Raw genomic sequence first — 18,578 nt, 5'->3', positions numbered from 1 at the left:
ATAAAATAAATAAATCGTTTTTAAAAATGTAGATCAGATCTGTAGAGAGAAGAAGAGACAGAAAAATCTTCCATGTGTTATTTCACTCCCCATGTGGCTGCAAAGGCTGGAGCTGAGCTGAGCCAACTCAAAGCCAGGAGCCAGGAGCTTCTTCTGGGTCTCCACCATGGCTATCAGAAGCCCAAGGCTTTGGGCTGTCCTCTACTGCTTTCCCAGGCCACAAGCAGGGAGCTGGATGGGAAGTGGAGCAGCTGGGACATGAATGGTGTCTACATGGGACCCCAGCACTTGCAAGGTGAGGATTTAACCATTGAGCCGTCTCACCAGGCTCTCTTTCTTCATTTTCTTTTTGTACTTTTCCTAGTAAATCAGTTCCTTCTTGTCAGTTTGTATCTTGGAACAAAAGACAGAAAGAGATAAGAAGTCTCTGCTTTCAGAAGGGTTCCACAGCTGTGATACAAGCATCCGGCCAGGGTCGGGAGTGGGGGGCCGAGGACAGTGACGTCCTGACACGTATGCAGCAGAATGAATCATTTCCTGGCAGGCTGCCTGTTACCATGCTGCAGGGTCAAACAGGGCAAAGCAGAAAGAGCCCTCAAATGCTCCGGAAGCAGTTACGGAAGAAAAACCTGAACATGAGTGAGGGGGCCAGCAGGTTGTCTGTGTCCTAGCATCTCTTCCTGGTCCCTGTGTACCCGCCGGAGCAAAGGCTGATATGCTGTAGGTTTCAGTCCCAGCCCCACCGCCTTCCATTTCTGCAGCTTCAGGTGATTCATCTTTCCTCTCTCTGACTCTGGTTTCCTCACCTGTTAAGTGGTCTTAGAAGAGCTCCAACTGCATGATACAAAAATGAGCCAGTATGTGAGAGCACTTCAAAATATTCCTGGAAAATAGAGTTAAAGGGAGATAGCACAGTGGCATAGCGTATTAATCCTCCACCTTCAATGCCAGCATCCCACTTGGGTGCTGGTTCAAGTCCAGGCTATTCGAATTCCAGTCCAGCTCTCTGCTTGTATCCTGGGAAAGGAGCTTTATGATGCCCAACTGCTTGGTCACTACACCCAGAGAAAGCTTTGGCTCCCAGCATTGGACCAACCCAGCAGTGGCCGTGTTGACCATTCAGTGGATGGAAGATCTCTCTGTGTAATTCTTTCAAGTAAAAATAAACCTTAATAAAATAAAAAGAAAACAGAATTTAAGGAGTTTATCTTGGTGCAACCATAGTGTGAAACTATGCATCTTTTTTTTCGCAATAAGTGTTTTAAAGACCCCCTTTCTGTGTCTGAATTTCAAGGTATTTTAACACCAACATAAACTGATCTTAATTCCATTTTCCAGGATCCTTCTGAAGGGCTGTTGTATTGTAATGAGTGTAGAATAGTGCCTAACTCAAAGTGAGCCTCCAGTCACTCCAGTCCTGCCCTAGCCATTTCCACCACTTTTGCTGCCATTACTATTACTAAGAAGTGACAGAGGGAGTGAACAATTAAAATCCTGTGTAATTAGCAAACTAAGAGGTAATGGGGGCCTGAAATAGGAGCCGGAACAAATGGGCAGATTGTAAAGGTAATAGAGATAATGAGCCTATAGAATTCAACACCTAATCCCCCAAGGATATGATTTAATTGGTTAGGGGTGGGGCTGATAGCTTGGTTCTTAGAGCTCGGCTGGAGATCCTAAGGGGCTTTTCCTTTCTGTAATTGCGGAACCCAAGTTTGCGGAGGGGAAGAGGAGCTGAAGTCAGTATAGGTTTCTCTCCAGGATGCAGGACCTGAATGCTCCCAGCAAGTAGTCCTGGAGGTTTGGGCCCTGGCCTTTCTAGTCAATGGATAAATTGGAGCACTTGAGACTGTAAAATTTAGTTTAGAATCCAGAGGGAAAAATTGTTTAAAAGTTTGTTTCTTTGAAAGTCATAGTTAGCAGTGAGATTTTCCATCTAACTGGCTTTCTCCCAAATGCCTGCAGTAGCAGAGCTGGACCAGGCTGAAGCCAGAAGTTGGCAATTCTGTCATGACTCCCACATGGGTGGTGGGTTATGAGCACATGGGCCGTTTTCTGCTGGCTTCTCGCATTAGCAGGAAGCTGAATCAGAAAGAGAGGAGCTGGGGCTCCCATCAGACCTCAGGAGTGAAATATGTCCTGGTGAAGCTTGTGCTGGGAGTGGAGCGCATGGAGCAAGTTCTGGAGAAGCTGCCCCTTGAGGAAGGGGATTAACAATCATGACAGGGTCAGGTTCAAGGGCCAAGATGAGTGTTACCACTACTTGTGTTTCACCCCTTCAGAAGAAGCGCTAAGATTATGTACAGCTATTTGTAATATCCTCTTACTAATTCCATCGCTTGTGGCTCTTACGCAGCCCCCGATCCTGGCCCATCCTTCCTTCCAGCCTTTCCCTAGAGCACTCTGCTCTTTGCATCTCTGTAAGTCTACCTTTTGAAAAAAAAGAGAAGGAAGGAGGGAGAATGAGAGGAAAAGAAAATAATGTTGATGCTTTATTTGCTTCTGAAACTAATTATTTGTTTGAAGGGAGAGAGAAAGGTCTTTAATTCGCTGACTTACTCCCTAAATAGCCACAACCACAGGACTAGGCCAAGCCAAATCCAAGACCCAGGAATTCCATCTGGCTCTCCCAGACGTGTACAGGGCCCCAACACTTGGGCCATCTCCTGCTGCTCTGCCAGGCCATTAGCAAGGAACCAGACAAGAAGTGGAGTAGCCCAGACTTATGTGGGATGCCAGCAGTGTAGATGGTGGTTTAACCCACCGACCACAATGCCAACTACTTCTACTTTTATATATATATATATATATATGATATATTAGAAAGGCAGATTTACAGAGAGGAGAGACATACAGAGAGAAGGATCTTCTGTCCACTGGTTCACTCCCCAAATGGCCACAATGGCCAGAGGTCGCTGATCTGAAGCCAGGAACTTCTTCCAGATCTACATAGGTGCAAGAGCAAAAGATTGAAGCCATCCTCCACTGTTTCCCCAGACCTCAGACAGGGAGCTGGATCCAAACCAGAGCAAATATGACAGGAACCAGGTGCCCATATGGGATGCCAACACCACAGGGTGGAGGATTAGTCTTTTGTGCCATAGTGCTGGCCCCATTTCTTCTACTTTTTAGGGTTTTTTTTTTAAGATTTTTTTTCTTTTAATTTTAAAGTCACAGTTACAGAGAGATCTTCCATCTATTGGTTGACTTCTCAGATGACCACAATGGCCAGAGCTGAGCTTCTCCAAAGCTCGGGGCCAGGAGCTGCTTCTGTATCTCGCTGGTGGTGGCAGGGGCCAAGGCCTTGGGCCAGCCTCTGCTGCTTTCCCAGGCCATTAACAGGTAACTGAAGTGAAGCAGCTGGGACTGAAACCCTACTGCCCATATGGGATGCCAGTGCCATAGGCAGAGGATAAGTATGCTAAGCCACTGCAGCAGTCCCCGTTTTAAGGCGTTTTTACAGTATTGCCCTTCTTCCTGGTTTAGGAATCTGTACTAGTCTGCTAGGGCTGCCGTGTTACAATGTCCCTGACTTAGAACTTGAGCATCAGACATTTACTGTCTCATTCTTCTGGAAGCTAGGCCTCCATGAGCAAGCATCAGCAGGTGTATCTCCCGAGCCCTCTCCTGTCTGGCAGACGGCCACATGCTGTGCCGCCACATGCTGTTTCCTTAGGACATGGGTATCCCTGGGCTTCCCTGTGTATGTCCACATTTCCTTGTCTTAGTGGGACACAAGTCAGATGGGCTGAGAGCTCACTCTGGTGTCCTCACTCTGAGTTAATACCCAGTGTGGATACAGTCACATCCTAGCCTGCTGGGGATTAGCCCTACCACACAGTCCATCCCAAGACAAGCTCTGGTGCCCCTTCCGATTCTCCTGTGCCCTTTTGGCAGCGCCCCTGTGGCCCCCATCCTGAACGACTCCTAACCTGTTTTCTATCCCTGTGGTTTTTGCCCTTTCCAGAATATTGTAGAAGTGAAATCATGCATCCCCTAAACTCTTGAGTCTGGCTTCCATTTATCAAGATGCAGTTGAGCCCCGTGTGTGTTGTTAGGTGTTCTTGGTCTTGATTGAGGACTTTATTACATAAACTACACTCGGTTTAGCCATTTGTCAGTTTTGTGTTATTTTTCAGATTTGAGTGGCCATGAATTATTACTATATAAGTGCATGTAAATAGATAATATAGTTATTAACACAGGTTTCAAGTCTATTCAGGTAAAACTGGTGTCAGATCTCTATAAAGGATCTATACTTAAAAGTTATAAAATGAATTATAAGATTTATATCGCTTTAAGGGAAAAGTGGAAATAATGGCTGCCTTTTGGGAAATCAGAGGAAGAAGGGGACTAAAGGCATGTTGTAAGATACAGTTTTTAAAAAGAGAGCAAGTGGGACTGGTATTATGGCACAGGAGATTAAGCTGCTGTGTGCAACGCCAGCATCCCACATGAACGCCAGTTCAAGCTCCACTTCTGGTCTGGCTCCCTGCTGATGAGTCTGAGAAAGCAACAGAAGGTGGTCCAAGTACCTGTGTCCCTGCCAACTGCAGGCTGCTGGCTTTGGCCTGGCCCAGCTCTAGCTGTTGGAGCCATTTGGGGAGTAAACCAACAGATGAGCGCTCTCTTCCTGTAGCTCTACCTTTCGAATAAATAAACCTTTTAAAAAGAGAACAAGATTTAAAAATTAAAAAAAGACCTATAGTAATTCCAGAACAAAAAAATATTAAGACCTGCAGGCTTGGCAACATCCAGGCTTGATGATGTTCCAACAGAAGTGCTGGATCGCCGCAGGTGTGAGCAGTGTCGCTGTGTGCAGTGACTGCACGCTCCAGCACCTGTAGCAGCAGCACGAGTAGGATTGTTCTTGGAGTCCAAGTGAGTTGAGCAAGTGTAGAAATCATTGGAGAGTAGCTTGGAAACATTGTTGGGAGTGAAGCAGTAGATGGCAGCTCTCTCCTCTCTGCCTCTCAAGTGTGTGTGTGTGTGTGTGTGTGTGTGTGATTTTTAAAAATGGGGAATGGAGGAGAAACTAGTGCCAAAGGATCAGAAGCCGAGGTGCCCTTAGCATTCCTGTTTGCCATTCTTCACCACAATTGACACTTTGCAAGGGGGCGTTGTGATAAGAAGAGGTTTGCTCAGTCCACTTTGCAAAGCCCTGCCTATCGGCGCCTGCACAGGGCCGTGGGACCTGAGGGCACATTCCAGTTCCCTGCATTGTCTGTATCTGTGCTACAGGAATAGGCTTATCTCCTCATCTCTCAGAGCCCGCAGCACCCTGCCTGCAGGAAGTGTGTGCCCACACACTAAGGCAGATCTTGCTCCTCTCTGCTCCAGCCCCCAGCCTCCCTGCAGTTCCTGCACCTTGCTGGCCGTTCTGCACCAGTGTTCCTCCTGCTCCAGGAGCTCCAGGCCTCCTCTGGAGATTTATTGAAAAGTCATGTTCTCTCTGTGACCTTTGGTCATCCTGCCTACAGTGTAACCCCAGGCTTCTCTCTTTTCACATTTGTTTAATGTTTTCATCTTATTTGAAAGACAGAGGTAGAGAGCTGCCATCTGCTGGTTCATTTCTCAAATGCTCAAAACAGCTGTGACTTAACCAAGCCAAAGCCAGGAGCCCCAAACTCCCTGGGGGGTTTCCCATGTGGGCATCTGGATCCCAGGTTCTTGAGCCATCACCTGCAGGCTTCAGGGGTATGCTTTCCCAAGACACTAGGTTGGAAGTAGGGGGACGGGAACTCTGACGGGGTGGGAGAGGCCTGCCCCACCGTGCATCTCTCCTGCTTGCCTCCCTGACTTAATTCTCCACTCTAGTGCTTTTCGCCATTTAATCAAAAAGCTCGTGAAAAAAAATGCATTTTAAAAAAGCATAGATTTCAGATTGTTTTATATCAGTGTAAACTTCTCCTTGTTTAAAACTTAAAAAAAAAAAAAAAAAATCCGTTTTCCATGAACTTTTTGAAGTTTGTTCCAGGGTCCCCTGCTTGCCTCGTCTGCTGTCCGTGGAATATAAGCACACAGAGATGGGTCTGCATTGATTGCTGCCTCGGGCAGACCTGACCCAGGGAGGGGCACACCACAGGGGCAGAACTGTCTGTTCGCCATGGTGATCTGAGTGTGCACAGTGTGGTCCAGCTCAGCGTGTCACTGGAAGCCCGATTGTTTGGGTTTCTTTGTGCCCTGTCAGCCTCCGTGCCTTCAACTGGCCGACTGTCGGTTCACATTCCCCCCAAGACTCTAAAACTGTGAGGTTCCACTGCTCTTGAGAGAGGAGAATTCTGCACAGGAGATTTTTGTTAGATGTCCTTGTCTTGTTAGATGACAAAATCGGCAAAGAGGGCATGCTCTGTCTTTAACGTGCTATCTGTGAGCAAAGGGTGGGCCAAATGTTGGTGTGTGAGCGGGGGATTCCCTTCTCCCAACTTTGAACTCTGTGCTTCAGCTTTTACTGTCTGTGGGCCTCTCAGCCTTGCTTTCCGCAACAGCCAGCTCTCTCTGGAATATTTTAAGAAAGGCATGGAGGTGGGGGTGGTTAGAAGCCAGGAGATGGGGAAGAATCTAGTGAGGAAGGCGTAGGAGGAAGATTAAAAAAAGAGAAGACTCAGGAAATAAGGTAACTCCCTTGGAATGCTTGGTGGCTTCTCTGTAGGTAGGAAAGACAGGACTCGTGCAACGAGATGTGTTGGTGGAGCACTCAGGTCAGAGCATAGAGGACCTGGAGTGGGATGCACACATAGAAAGTTCTCCAGCAGGAAGTTGGGATGGTGCCAGAGATCTGCTTTACTCTAAAAGCTTGAGGAAGGAATTAATCTTCATTATATGGCATGGTGAGTGTATTGGGGGCAGAAAGAGACAACATCTTGATGGGGAATGTATGAAGTTAGCACCTGTAGTGCTGGCATCCCAAATGAGCGCCATCTTGAGGCCAGTACTGCTTGCTGCTAATGTGCCTGGGAAAGCAGCAGGTGACCCAGATTCTTGGGCCAGTGCCATCCCCATGGGAGACCCAGATGGACTTCCAGGCTCCTGGCTGCAAACTGGCCCAGCCCCTACTGTTAATACCATTTCAGGGGTGAACCAGTGGATGGAAGATCCTGCCCTTACACACACATACTTTCTCTCTCTCCCCCACCCCCCAACTCTACCTTTAAAATAAAAAGAAAAAAAAAAAAAGAAAGAACAGAAGGGCCTGGCGCAGTAGCTTATTGGCTAAAGTCCTCACCTTGCACACGCCAGGATCCCATATGGGCACAGACTCTAATCCTGGTGGCCCTGCTTCCCATCTGGCTCCCTGCTTGTGACCTGGGAAAGCAGGCGAGGACAGTCCAAAACCTTGGGACCCTGCACCTGCGTGGGAGACCCAGAAGAGGCTCTGGGCTCCTGGCTTCAGACTGGTGCAGCACCGGCCGTTGTGGTCACTTGGGGAGTGAATCATTGGATGGAAGATCTTCCCCTCGGTCTCTTCTCTCTGTATATCTGACTTTCCAATAAAAAATAAAAATAAATCTTTAAAAAAAAAAGAAGAAAGAACAGAAAACAAGGATTCTCAGTGCAGGAAACAGGAACTTCATGTATTTTTGGTTTTCAGCATGGTTCAGCAAGCTGCAGCTTAACCAAAGCCCTGCTAGTTGCACGTATAGGTTACTACATTTTAACTAAACTAACCCTCTAAGGAAATGGACAAGAAGCTTGGAAAGATTTCTGCAACAAACTTCTGATTAAAAAAAAATGCTGCTACTAAGAGCATAAACAAAGGTCCCGGTGCAGCCGACTAGCAGTTAAAGATCTCGCCTTGCATGTGCCAGGATCCCATACGGGCGCCAGTTCTAATCCCGGCAGCCCTGGGGAAAGAAAATCCTGCACACCATTGTTGGGAATGTAAATTAATTTTTTCAAAAAGCATAAACAAATAGTGCAAGAGCCTAAACAAGACTGGCATTGACTTCGGCTGGATTTGTGTGATCAGGAATGGGCTGCAGGCTCAGGTGTCACCTGTCTCTGGCAGTAGGCAGGCGAGCAGCAGTCTGCAGCTGGAGCTGGAAGTCCCTGGGCCAGCTGCAGCTCGTCTGACCACTTCAGATTTCAGCCCTCCCTGCCCTGGGGTGGCACTCCACGAAGATCTGAATGGGTGAGTGTGCAGGGGTTTTCAGGTCTACTGTCGTCCTCGTCTCCGCCCCCTCTGCCACAAACCATACATATGGCATAGTCTCTTTTAATTGTTTTTTATAAGATTTATTTATTTTTATTGGAAAGGTGGATATACAGAGAAGAAGATCTTCCGTCCAATGGTTCACTCCCCAAGTGGCCGCAACGGCCAGTGCTGCACCGATCCGAAGCCGGGAACCAGGAACTTCTTCCAGGTCTCCCATGCGGGTGCAGGGTCCCAAGGCCTTGGGTCATCCTCAACTGCTTTCTCAGGCCACAAGCAGGGAGCTGGGATTAGAACTGGCGCCCGTATGGGATCCTGGTGCATTCAAGGCGAGGACTTTAACCACTACGCTGTCGCGCTGGACCTAGGCATAGTCTCTTAACAGCATCTCTGCCCACCATCTCTCCAAAGACAAGATTGTTTCCAAAACGAGGCACAACATTGAGTGTGGATAAAAGTTCTTACGTATGTAAAATCAGGTGCAGTTAGCAGCATGTGGAAGCTCTGAGCATCCATCATGGGCCGTCTGTCAGGTCTATGACTTTTTTTTTTTTTTTTTAAGAAAGATTTATTTATTGTTATTGGAAAGGCAGATACACAGAGAGGAGGAGAGACAGAGAGGAAGATCCTCCGTCCGTTGATTCACTCCCCAAGCGGCCACAGTGGCCGGAGCTAAGCCATTCCAAAGCGGGAGCCCAGAGCCTCCTCCAAGTCTCCCACATGGGTGCAGGGTCCCAAGGCTTTGGGCTGTCTGTGATTGCTTTCCCGGGCTACAGACAGAGAGCTGAATGGGAGGTGGGATCATGGTATGTTCAAGGCGAGGACTTTAAGAGTTATGGCTCATCTTTTCCAGAGCTGTAAACCTATATACTTCTGATCTTGAATTCGGGATGGAAGAGAAGACAGGGAGTGGCCAGGTGACCTGGAAGGGTTGCTCGGGCAAGCAGAGCTTGGGCTTCTCACTGGGGTGTGGTGTAGCGGGGTGGCTGTGGAGTCTTCAGAGGAGCTGTCTGGAGTTGCCTCCCATTTGATCTTGACTACGCATCTTGAAGACTAAAGGGGGGCCTGGCAAGGTAGCTAGTGGCTAAAGTCCTTACCTTGAATGCACCAGGATCCCATGTGGGCGCAGGTTCTAATCCTGGCAGCTCCACTTCCCATCCAGCTCCCTGCTTGTGGCCTGGGAAAGCAGTCAAGGACAGCCCAATGCTTTGGGACCCTGCACCCGTGAGGGAAACCTGGAAGAAGTTCCTGGTTCCCGGCTTCGGATTGGCGCAGCAACGGCCATTGCGTTCACTTGGGGAGTGAATCATCAGATGGAAGATCTTCCTCTCTGTCTCTCCTCTTCTCTCTATATCTGACTTTCCAATAAAAATAAATAAATCTTTTTTTAAAAAATCACTGCTACTATTAAAACCACTTGAGCAAGGATCTCAGAGCATGCCCCACATCTGGGACCTGGGGTGGGTGGGAAACTGGGTGGGGTGTCTCCCTCAATATCCCCCTTTACTTCAGATACAAGAAGGGAACAATATAGACATAATAGTCTTACCCACCTCCCTATAGCCCCTGAACCTTTTTACCGCAACTATGTAAAGATAAATTAGGGCCCGGCGGCGTGGCCTAGTGGCTAAAGTCCTCGCCTTGAACGCCCCGGGATCCCATATGGGCGCCGGTTCTAATCCCGGCAGCTCCACTTCCCATCCAGCTCCCTGCTTGTGGCCTGAGAAGGCAGTTGAGGACGGCCCAGGGCCTTGGGACCCTGCACCCGTGTGGGAGACCTGGAGGAGGTTCCTGGTTCCCAGCATCGGATCGGCGCGTACCGGCCCGTTGCGGCTCGCTTGGGGAGTGAATCATCAGATGGAAGATCTTCCTCTCTGTCTCTCCTCCTCTCTGTATATCCGGCTTTCCAATAACAATAAAATCTTTGAATAAATAAATAAAAATTAAAAATTAAAAAAATATCACTGCTTAATCTGTGTTTCCAGGAAAACTAATTGCATCATTTAGATGCACCAGGTTCTTAGAAATATGATCTTAAAATTATCTTTAATCCTCTTGCCTTCAAAAACCAATAAGTGAAGAGTAAAGACAGTAAGAGGAACAGTAAGAAAATAACTTTTGATTTATTACACTACCTCAAATGTTGGGGCCCTTGAGTGAGATCCATTGCCCGGAGCAGGGCCCAGCTGCACGCCAGCACCACCTAGTGGTTATGGGCAGTCAGGGCTCTGCCTCTACAAGCTACGCTGAAGATGAAGCAAACCATTGTCAGCCCGAGTACCTAGGCCTGGGCTTCTGTGGTGAGCACCAAGAGGGCCCCTGTGGGGTGAAAAATTCAAGCAGAAAGACAGCTGATGGGTGTTCAAGCTCTTGGGCCACCTCTAAATCACCATTTTTAAGTCTTTTTTTTTTTTCCTAAAGATTTATCCATATTTATTGGAAAGGCAGATCAGATTTTGTGGAGGACCATTTGCTGATTCTCTCCCCAAATGGCCGCAATGACCAGAGCTGGGCTGATCTGAATCAGGGAGCCAGGAGCTTCTTCCAGATCTCTTACACAGATGCAGGATCCCAAAGCATTGGGCCGTCCTCCACTGCTTTCCCAGGCCACAAGCAGGGAGCTGGATGGGAAGCCGAGCAACTGGGACATGAATTAATGCCCATGGGGATTTCAACACTTGCAAAGTGAGGATTCAGCCATTAAGCCATTGTGCCAGGCCTGTAAATCTTGCTTTTAACTGGTATCTTTGCCACCCTTAACTCATTTTTCTTTGTGATAGATAAGTTTTGATTAGGCTTTTGGGAAGCTGGTAGTGCAAGAGAAAATACCTTGGCTTCTTGAACCTAGAGGAGCTAAAAGAAAGCCCAGTTTTGCTGTTGCATATCGTGTGTCTGAGACTATATAGTTTAACTACATGAGGATAGGTATAGTCCTTTGCTAGGTTGGAGTTGGGGTGGGCATCTTGCCCTTAAGATGCTTGTGAGAACACCAGAGTACCTGAGTTCTATTCCCTCCTCCAGCCTTTTTGCCATTGCAAAGCCCAGGCAGCAGTGGGGATGGCATCAGTGATTGGGTCCCTGCTCAATTGGAGGACCTGAATTATGTTAAATAAATAAATAAATAGAAAGAGTTGAGCCCAGCATGATGGCTCAATGACTGAATACTCACTTTGCAATGCCTGGATCCCATATGGGTGCTAGTTTGTGTCCTGGCTGCTCCACTTCCCATCCAACTCCCTGCTTGTGGCCTGGGAAAGCAGTGGAGGATGGCCCAAAGCCTTGGGGCCCTGTGCCCTTCTGGGAGATCCGGAAGAAGCTCCTGGCCCCTAGCTTTGAATTGGCTCAGCTCTGGCCATTGCAGCCACGTGGGCAGCAAACTAGCGAATGGAAGATCTTTCTTCCCTCTGTCTCCTTCTCTCTATTTGATCTGTCTTTCCAATAAAAATGAAATATATCTACACACACACATATATATATATATATATTTTTAGTTATTTCAGCCTACCAATTCTAGAATATGCATGTTATTCCCATTTAGCATTTCTGCATTTGGGAGACAACCATGAGTGGTGGCATTGCAGTGCAGGAAATTAAGCTACCAGTATCCTACATGTGCATGCTGCTCTAAGTCCCAAGCTGCTGCTCCATCAATCATGCTCCCACCTAATTAATATGTCTGAGAAGTTTTGGTGCCAGGAGCTTCTTCTGGACCTCCCACATGTGTGCAGGGTCCCAAGGCTTGGGGCCACCCTCTTCTGCTTTCCCAGGCCACAAGCAGGGAGCTGGATGGGAAGTGGAGTAACAGGAGCACAAACAGGCTCCCATATGGGATCCTGGCGGGTGCAAGGTGAGGATTTAGCCCCTGAGCAATTGTATCAGGCCCACAGTTGGCAGCTTTATGGCCTACACCACAACACTGGTCGCAAAGAAATAGAACTTTAAAAAACAAACAAAAAATCATTCATGATATGCTGGTTATTTTTTTCCTTCTTGGTAGTTACATATAATAATGGCACTACCTACATTTGGTGTTATTGTCAGTGAAATGCAGTAATTAAGTCTGCAAGACATTGGACATGGTCTGTGAAGCCTGACCATGACTACAATTCCAAGATATGCGATGGGGGCCTCTCCCCCACTGCTCCAGACCAGCCTTAGGCTGGAACCTGCCAGCCTTTACTCCCGTGAAGGTTATTTGCAAACTGCACACTCAGCGTTCCCACACTGACATGACACAGCGCAGCGTGCCACTCAGCAGCCTGTAAGCCTTTCACACCACATGGTGTGTGTGGAGGCAGGGATATGGATAGGAAGGTTGGATGATGGGCATGCACCTCATGCACCTGTTGCGTGCTTTTCCTTCTATGCTGTGTAGTCCACCGCCTTCCTCCCAGGGCTATTTGAAGAAACGACTGGAATGAAGCATGGAAAATACCTGGCACACATCATTCCAGCAAGGAACAATGGACTGGCCTTCCCCGTCTCCCTCGGCAACAATGCCTAATCTTTTTTTTTTCCTCTGTGTCTTGCAGTCCAATAAAGTTCCTGTCGTGCAGCACCCACATCACATGCACCCGTTGACCCCACTCATCACCTACAGCAATGACCACTTCTCCCCCGGCTCCCCCCCTGCACATCTCTCCCCGGATATTGATCCAAAGACAGGTGAGTCGCCTGCAGTGACAGCCTGCACACAGGGCAGGGATGGATGCAAATGGCCCTACGTTCAAACCATCCCTCCACCTCTCAGGAGTGTCATGGTCTCGCCCAGTCACGGCATCTTTGTGGTGTCTTCCACACTGTGGGGTTACCATGAGGATGATACGGAATTCAGCAGGGGTCCAGCTGCAGACTGTGCCTCCTTAAACCAACACCTGCACCCTGAACCAGATGTGTTCCCACAGAGTCGTCAGTTGAACCAGGCTTGTTGGTAGAGCTGCAGAGTAGTAAGGCTGAGCTGGCTGTTATTTCTCCATGGATAGGCCAGGTTTTCTAGAAAGTTCTGGATGGTAGCCTGGGTCTTCATGTATCTTGGATTTTCTGCCTCTGAGGATGGAGTCTGTATGGCCAGAGGAAATGTCCCTGTATGCATCCTTATTGGACTAGCCAGGGTTGTTGCCAGTGAGAGGGGGCGACCTTTCAGGCTCAGCGTGAGAGGTGTAGGGAAGGCCCTTCCTCTCCCAGTGGAGGTACTTAAGGCACTGTGGTCAGGAGAGGGGGCAGGCTGACACCTTTCTTTCTTTGGATGCAGGAATCCCCCGGCCCCCACACCCATCCGAGCTGTCACCGTATTACCCACTGTCCCCGGGTGCTGTCGGACAGATCCCCCATCCCCTCGGCTGGCTCGTCCCACAGTAAGGAACCCGCAGCCCTTGTTGCCCTGGGCCTAGCACCCTGTCCTCCCTGCTCCCACCCAGCATTCCCTGCCTGCTTCCTGCCCCTGACCCCGCCACCTTCCTTTCTTCCAACCCATCTCTTTGGCCTCCCGGGCTGACTCAGGGCTTCTTGCCCCCCTGACCCTCACAGGCAAGGACAGCCCATGTACTCACTCCCTCCTGCCGGCTTCCGGCACCCTTACCCCGCCCTCGCCATGAATGCCTCCATGTCCAGGTAAGTGCTGGAGCCTCGAGCTGTGGGTTTGGCGAGTGCTTGCTGGCAAACCAGTCTTTCCCTGGCAGTGAGTGGGGAGGGACTGGGCTCCTTCCTTCTCCTCCATGGAAGCTCGAGGTTAGGATGGGTCGATACACGCTCCTGAGTTGATGTCAGGCGAGGAGGCAGTTCCAGGGGAGCTCGGTCCCCAGGGCCAGCTCTGCCTGACCCCTACACCTCTCGTGACCTGGAGAAGCAGACACACCGCAGGATCCCCCACTAGGCCCGGAGTCCCCTGCCTCTGTGGTTTTCCCTCCTCCTTGCTGCCAGCACCAGACGGAGGGGCCCTGTGTATGGATGTGTGGGGTCGGAGCAGCAGATCGCAGCCTCTCAGCCTGCACCTGTGTTGTCACTTGTCTCCTCCTGCACACAGCCTGGTCTCCAGTCGGTTCTCCCCACACATGGTGGCTCCCGCCCATCCTGGCCTGCCCACCTCAGGGATCCCCCACCCTGCCATCGTCTCCCCCATCGTCAAGCAGGAGCCAGCAGCCCCGAGCCTGAGCCCCGCGGTGAGCGTGTAAGTGAGCGGCAGCTGGGGATGGGATTGGTGGAAGGCAGCCATGGCCCCTCAAGCATTGGCCCCTTGGACTGGGCAGACTGCCCTCTTCTCAGGGGTGTCCTCATGCATCACCTGTCTCAGCAAGGAGGGCTTTCCAGGATGGAGGGAGAATCCCTGCAAGCTGCTGCTACCTCCCTGCCTTGTGGACACCTGCCACTGAGCAGCCCAGGAGAGAGCGTGTGCTCTGGGAAGGCCATGCAGGAGAGACAACAGAGCAGGGAGGAGCCAAAGCCAGGCCTCATGGCCTCAGAAACTTCTAGCTGAGCCCTCTGCCAGCTCAGGCCCAAGACCCTCCACATCCTCCACACTGCTTTTGACCCCACTGTCAAGTGCACCTGCAAGAGATAGCGCTGCAGGGGCATTAGCAGGTCGGGAACCCTTAGCCTCTGAGCTCCTCAGCTCCTACCATGCTCTGGCCATGCTCTGACGGCCCCAGGGAGAGGCAGGGCTTGCCCAGCGGGGTTGCCAGCTGGCCCTGCTGACCCACAGCCATATGCCTTCCCAGGAAGTCCCCTGTTACAGTGAAGAAGGAAGAGGAGAAGAAACCGCATGTGAAGAAGCCTCTGAACGCCTTCATGTTGTATATGAAGGAGATGAGGGCCAAGGTGGTGGCCGAGTGTACCCTGAAGGAGAGCGCGGCCATCAACCAGATCCTGGGACGGAAGGTCAGGCCTGCACCTGCCCCCTTCTCCCCCTACAATTAGACTTGGCATCACCACCCCCTGTCCTCACGGCTCTACCTCTCACCCTGTCTCCCTCAGTGGCACAACTTATCTCGAGAAGAACAAGCCAAGTACTATGAGCTGGCCAGGAAGGAGCGGCAGCTTCACTCCCAGCTCTACCCGACCTGGTCGGCCCGGGACAACTACGTAAGCACCTGCTCCGGGCAGGGGGATCCACAGACCCCAGCAGCAACATCTACAAGAGGCGGGGGGCAGGGGAAGCAGCTGTGTAGGTTTTTGTTTGTTTTTTAATTGTCACTGTATTTATTGGAAAAGCTGAGTGACACAAAAAGGAGATTTCTCATTCATTGGCTACCCTCCAAGTGGCTGCAACGCTTGGGCCAGGAGGTTGGGACTCCATCCTGGTCTCTCACGTGGGTAGCAGGAGCCCAGATAGACCAGAAGCAGAGCAGCCAGAATTCGAACCATTTTCCACTACAGGACACTTAAATCATGAGTGGTGGCTTCACCTACTGTGATACGACACTGGCCCCAAGTCACTGCCTTTAGGGAGGACTCCTAAGGCCAGGAAGATGTCCATCTTTGTTTAGAAGTCACACAGGCATGTGAGTCCAGGCAGCCAACAGGGAGGCTCTGCCCATGTGAGCCACACCCTGCCTTTGGTTCCCTAGTATGGGACACAGCACCGCCCCAGCGCTACAAGCTCCTGACCTGCGGCTTTCAGGCCACTGACTGCACGTCTGGCGGCGTGACTGTAAACACTGAACCAGGCAGGCTGCTACGCACATGTCTTTACTTGCTTTTTTCCTCGGGTTATGAGGATTTGTAACTGCATTTACGAGGACCCTAGGAGGCTCCTCAAAGATCAAAAATCTCTTTTTTAAAAAGAGAAATGGAAAAAACAGCCAGAAGTGCCTAGACAGCCCTGAGAGAGAGAAGAGACAGCTGTGGGATGGGGGTGTGGGGAGGCACCCTCAGTGTGCCTCCTTCTGGTCCCCCAGCCCCTCATGGAATGTAATCCCACCCTCTGACATCCTCCTGGGGGTCGGGGAGCAGTAGGGACGTTGTCCCATCTCTGGTCTTGGCGGGGACAGGGGCGGTTGTCCTCTCACCCCAGTTGAACTCTCCTTCTGGCTGTGTTTCCTAGGGTAAGAAAAAGAAGAGGAAGCGAGAAAAGCAGCTGTCCCAGGCCCAGACGCAGCAGCAAGTCCAAGAGGCAGAGGGTGAGTCGAGGGGCCCCATCTGTTTCATCCCTTGCTGGCATCCCAGCTGCCCCCTGCCTGTGTGCTGTGTCTGGGCTTCCCTGGAATGGTTCGGGGAGCTCCAGAAAGAGCTACTCTCTTCGGGCACCACATGCCAGAGGTTTTACAGCAGATCGAGTGGAGCTAATCTATCAAAGGGAGATGATGGCTGGTGTGGCCGATCGAGCTGTCTTCCCTCCCATCAGCCATCCATGGGCTGTCCGGTTGGCCAGTTTTGGGGCCTTGCTCCTTCTCCAAGTTCTTGGTTTTCTAGGACCCAAAGGGACATGGAAATAATCTTCAGTCCTTCCCATAAGAATTCTGATATCTCCAAGGGACAGTCGCTCTGGGCATCTCTGCAGGATGTGGCTATGCCAGAGTATCTATATAGAACTGCCATCTCCCCATAGACTTCATGCACCTTTGGGTGACTGGCGATCCCTAGCATGACACCTTATGTAGAGAGTCGGTATGTGGTTTAGGTAATAATGACTAGGAAAAGCAAGCACATGTTCAGACGAAATGCGGTGGGTGTTTTGACTTGTTGCAAACATTAGTATTTGGTTGGTTGGGTCCTTGCACATGGAGCTGTGCATGCAGGGCCCACTGGACGTGTGTACCTCTGCTTCTGCCCCTCCCCTGCCTCTCACACCCTGTCCTGTACATTTCCCTCCCAGGTGCCCTGGCCTCCAAGAGCAAGAAGCCGTGTGTCCAGTACCTGCCCCCGGAGAAGCCCTGTGACAGCCCAGCCTCCTCCCACGGCAGCATGTTGGACTCCCCTGCCACCCCCTCGGCAGCCCTGGCCTCCCCAGCCGCCCCTGCTGCCACCCACTCCGAGCAGGCACAGCCCCTGTCCCTCACCACCAAGCCGGAGACCCGGGCCCAGCTGGCCCTGCACTCGGCTGCCTTCCTGTCGGCCAAGGCCGCAGCCACCTCCTCGGGCCCAATGGGCAGCCAGCCTCCCCTCCTGTCCCGGCCCCTTCCGCTAGGGTCCATGCCCACCACTCTGCTGACCTCTCCCCCGTCCTTCCCGGCCACACTCCATGCCCACCAGACCCTGCCCGTGCTCCAGGCCCAGCCTCTCTCCTTGGTCACCAAGTCTGCCCATTAAAGCTGTCCCCTACCCTGACTCCTGACCTGACCTATGCAGGCTGTCAAGTGACTCATCGAGTAGTAATGATTCAGAAGAAAAAAAAAAAGGAAACTTTATTGGTCAATATTTGACCACCCTGGACTGTTGTGCAAAGTGGCTGGTAACAGCAGCACTTTGCACTTTGTAGATGTAACCAGTAGCTGAATCTCAAGGCTTTTTTAAAAAACAAAACAAAACAACAAAAAAAAAATTGTTACGAGCGAGAGAACTGAGAAGTAGTGCATTACTCTTCCTGTGCATGCAGTGGTGGACGGGCCTGGGCAGAAGACCCCTCCTCTCTACCTCCTTCTCTTCTCCCCGCCTCCTCTTCCTCTCCCCCGCACCCGGCCTCGGCTTCCCCACCTCCATGAGCACGTTGGCCGACGCTGCGGTTTCTAGCCTGGCACCTCTTCCTGGATTCCTGCCTTGGCGTTTCCCCAGCACCAGGCACCTCTCTGCCATGTCTTTTCTTGTCCTCTGCCCGGTATGAGGCCGTCACCTTGTGAGAAGATATCTTGGCCTGGTTGATGTCCACCAGCATCCCTGCTCCCTTGGTGGGCCCCCAGCCTACCAGCCCCCAACTTTCGGTGTGGAGGGAGGTCCTCTGAACCGGCCCCCCCGTCCCCACCACATTTAAAGGGACTCAACGTGCCTGCCACTTCCTCAGTGAAGAAGTCTGTGTCCACCCCGCCCTGCCCTTTTTCTTACCTGTCAAGATCCACCCCTCACAGTCCCTGCGTGGCAGGCAGGCCCTGGCTCCAGGGCCCGGTTCCTGTCACTGGGGTCAGTGCTAGCACAATCTGCCAAAGCTCTAAGGACCCTCCTCCCTGGCCCCTCACCTCACATGCTTCTTCCATGTGTATTTCGTTTTGTTTTTATGGTTTTTGGAGCAATTTAAACCCCCAGTTGGTTATTTTCACAAAATAAAACTGCAGTGGCAAGATCCCTTCTGAATGTTTCTTTAGTGCTTTTGATGTGTCAAAGCCACGTTCTCCATTGCAAGGCCCCTTGTTGGAGGGGAAAAGAAGATGTGCCTATGCAAGTTAAGCTCCCTGCTTTCACACCTGCTTGGGAATGCGGCAGAGAATGGCCCAGCGGCTTTCCCCCTTTCTGGATGGAGTTCCAGCCTCCTGGCTTTAGCCTGAACCAGCCCTAGTTGTCT

At 50.8% G+C, this 18,578-nt stretch overlaps 1 protein-coding gene across 1 annotated transcript in view; it reads left to right on the top strand.

Annotated features, from left to right (window-relative positions):
- The window catches only part of TCF7L1 (transcription factor 7 like 1), a 146,337-nt gene extending 128,869 nt beyond the window's left edge, over positions 1-17,468 (top strand). Inside the window, exons 5-12 of the mRNA XM_058667682.1 lie at positions 12,685-12,817; positions 13,404-13,506; positions 13,679-13,762; positions 14,175-14,318; positions 14,866-15,025; positions 15,122-15,229; positions 16,191-16,266; positions 16,962-17,468. Of these exons, the coding sequence (XP_058523665.1) occupies positions 12,685-12,817; positions 13,404-13,506; positions 13,679-13,762; positions 14,175-14,318; positions 14,866-15,025; positions 15,122-15,229; positions 16,191-16,266; positions 16,962-17,395 (1,242 nt within the window). The 3' untranslated portion in view covers positions 17,396-17,468. The remainder of the gene's footprint in view (positions 1-12,684; positions 12,818-13,403; positions 13,507-13,678; positions 13,763-14,174; positions 14,319-14,865; positions 15,026-15,121; positions 15,230-16,190; positions 16,267-16,961) is intronic.
- The last annotated feature ends 1,110 nt before the right edge of the window (positions 17,469-18,578 follow it).

This window comes from Ochotona princeps, chromosome 8, assembly GCF_030435755.1.
Source record: "Ochotona princeps isolate mOchPri1 chromosome 8, mOchPri1.hap1, whole genome shotgun sequence".
Lineage (NCBI taxonomy): Eukaryota > Metazoa > Chordata > Mammalia > Lagomorpha > Ochotonidae > Ochotona > Ochotona princeps.
Note: the sequence above shows the minus strand (reverse complement) of the source record. Positions and strands in the feature narration are given on the sequence as shown.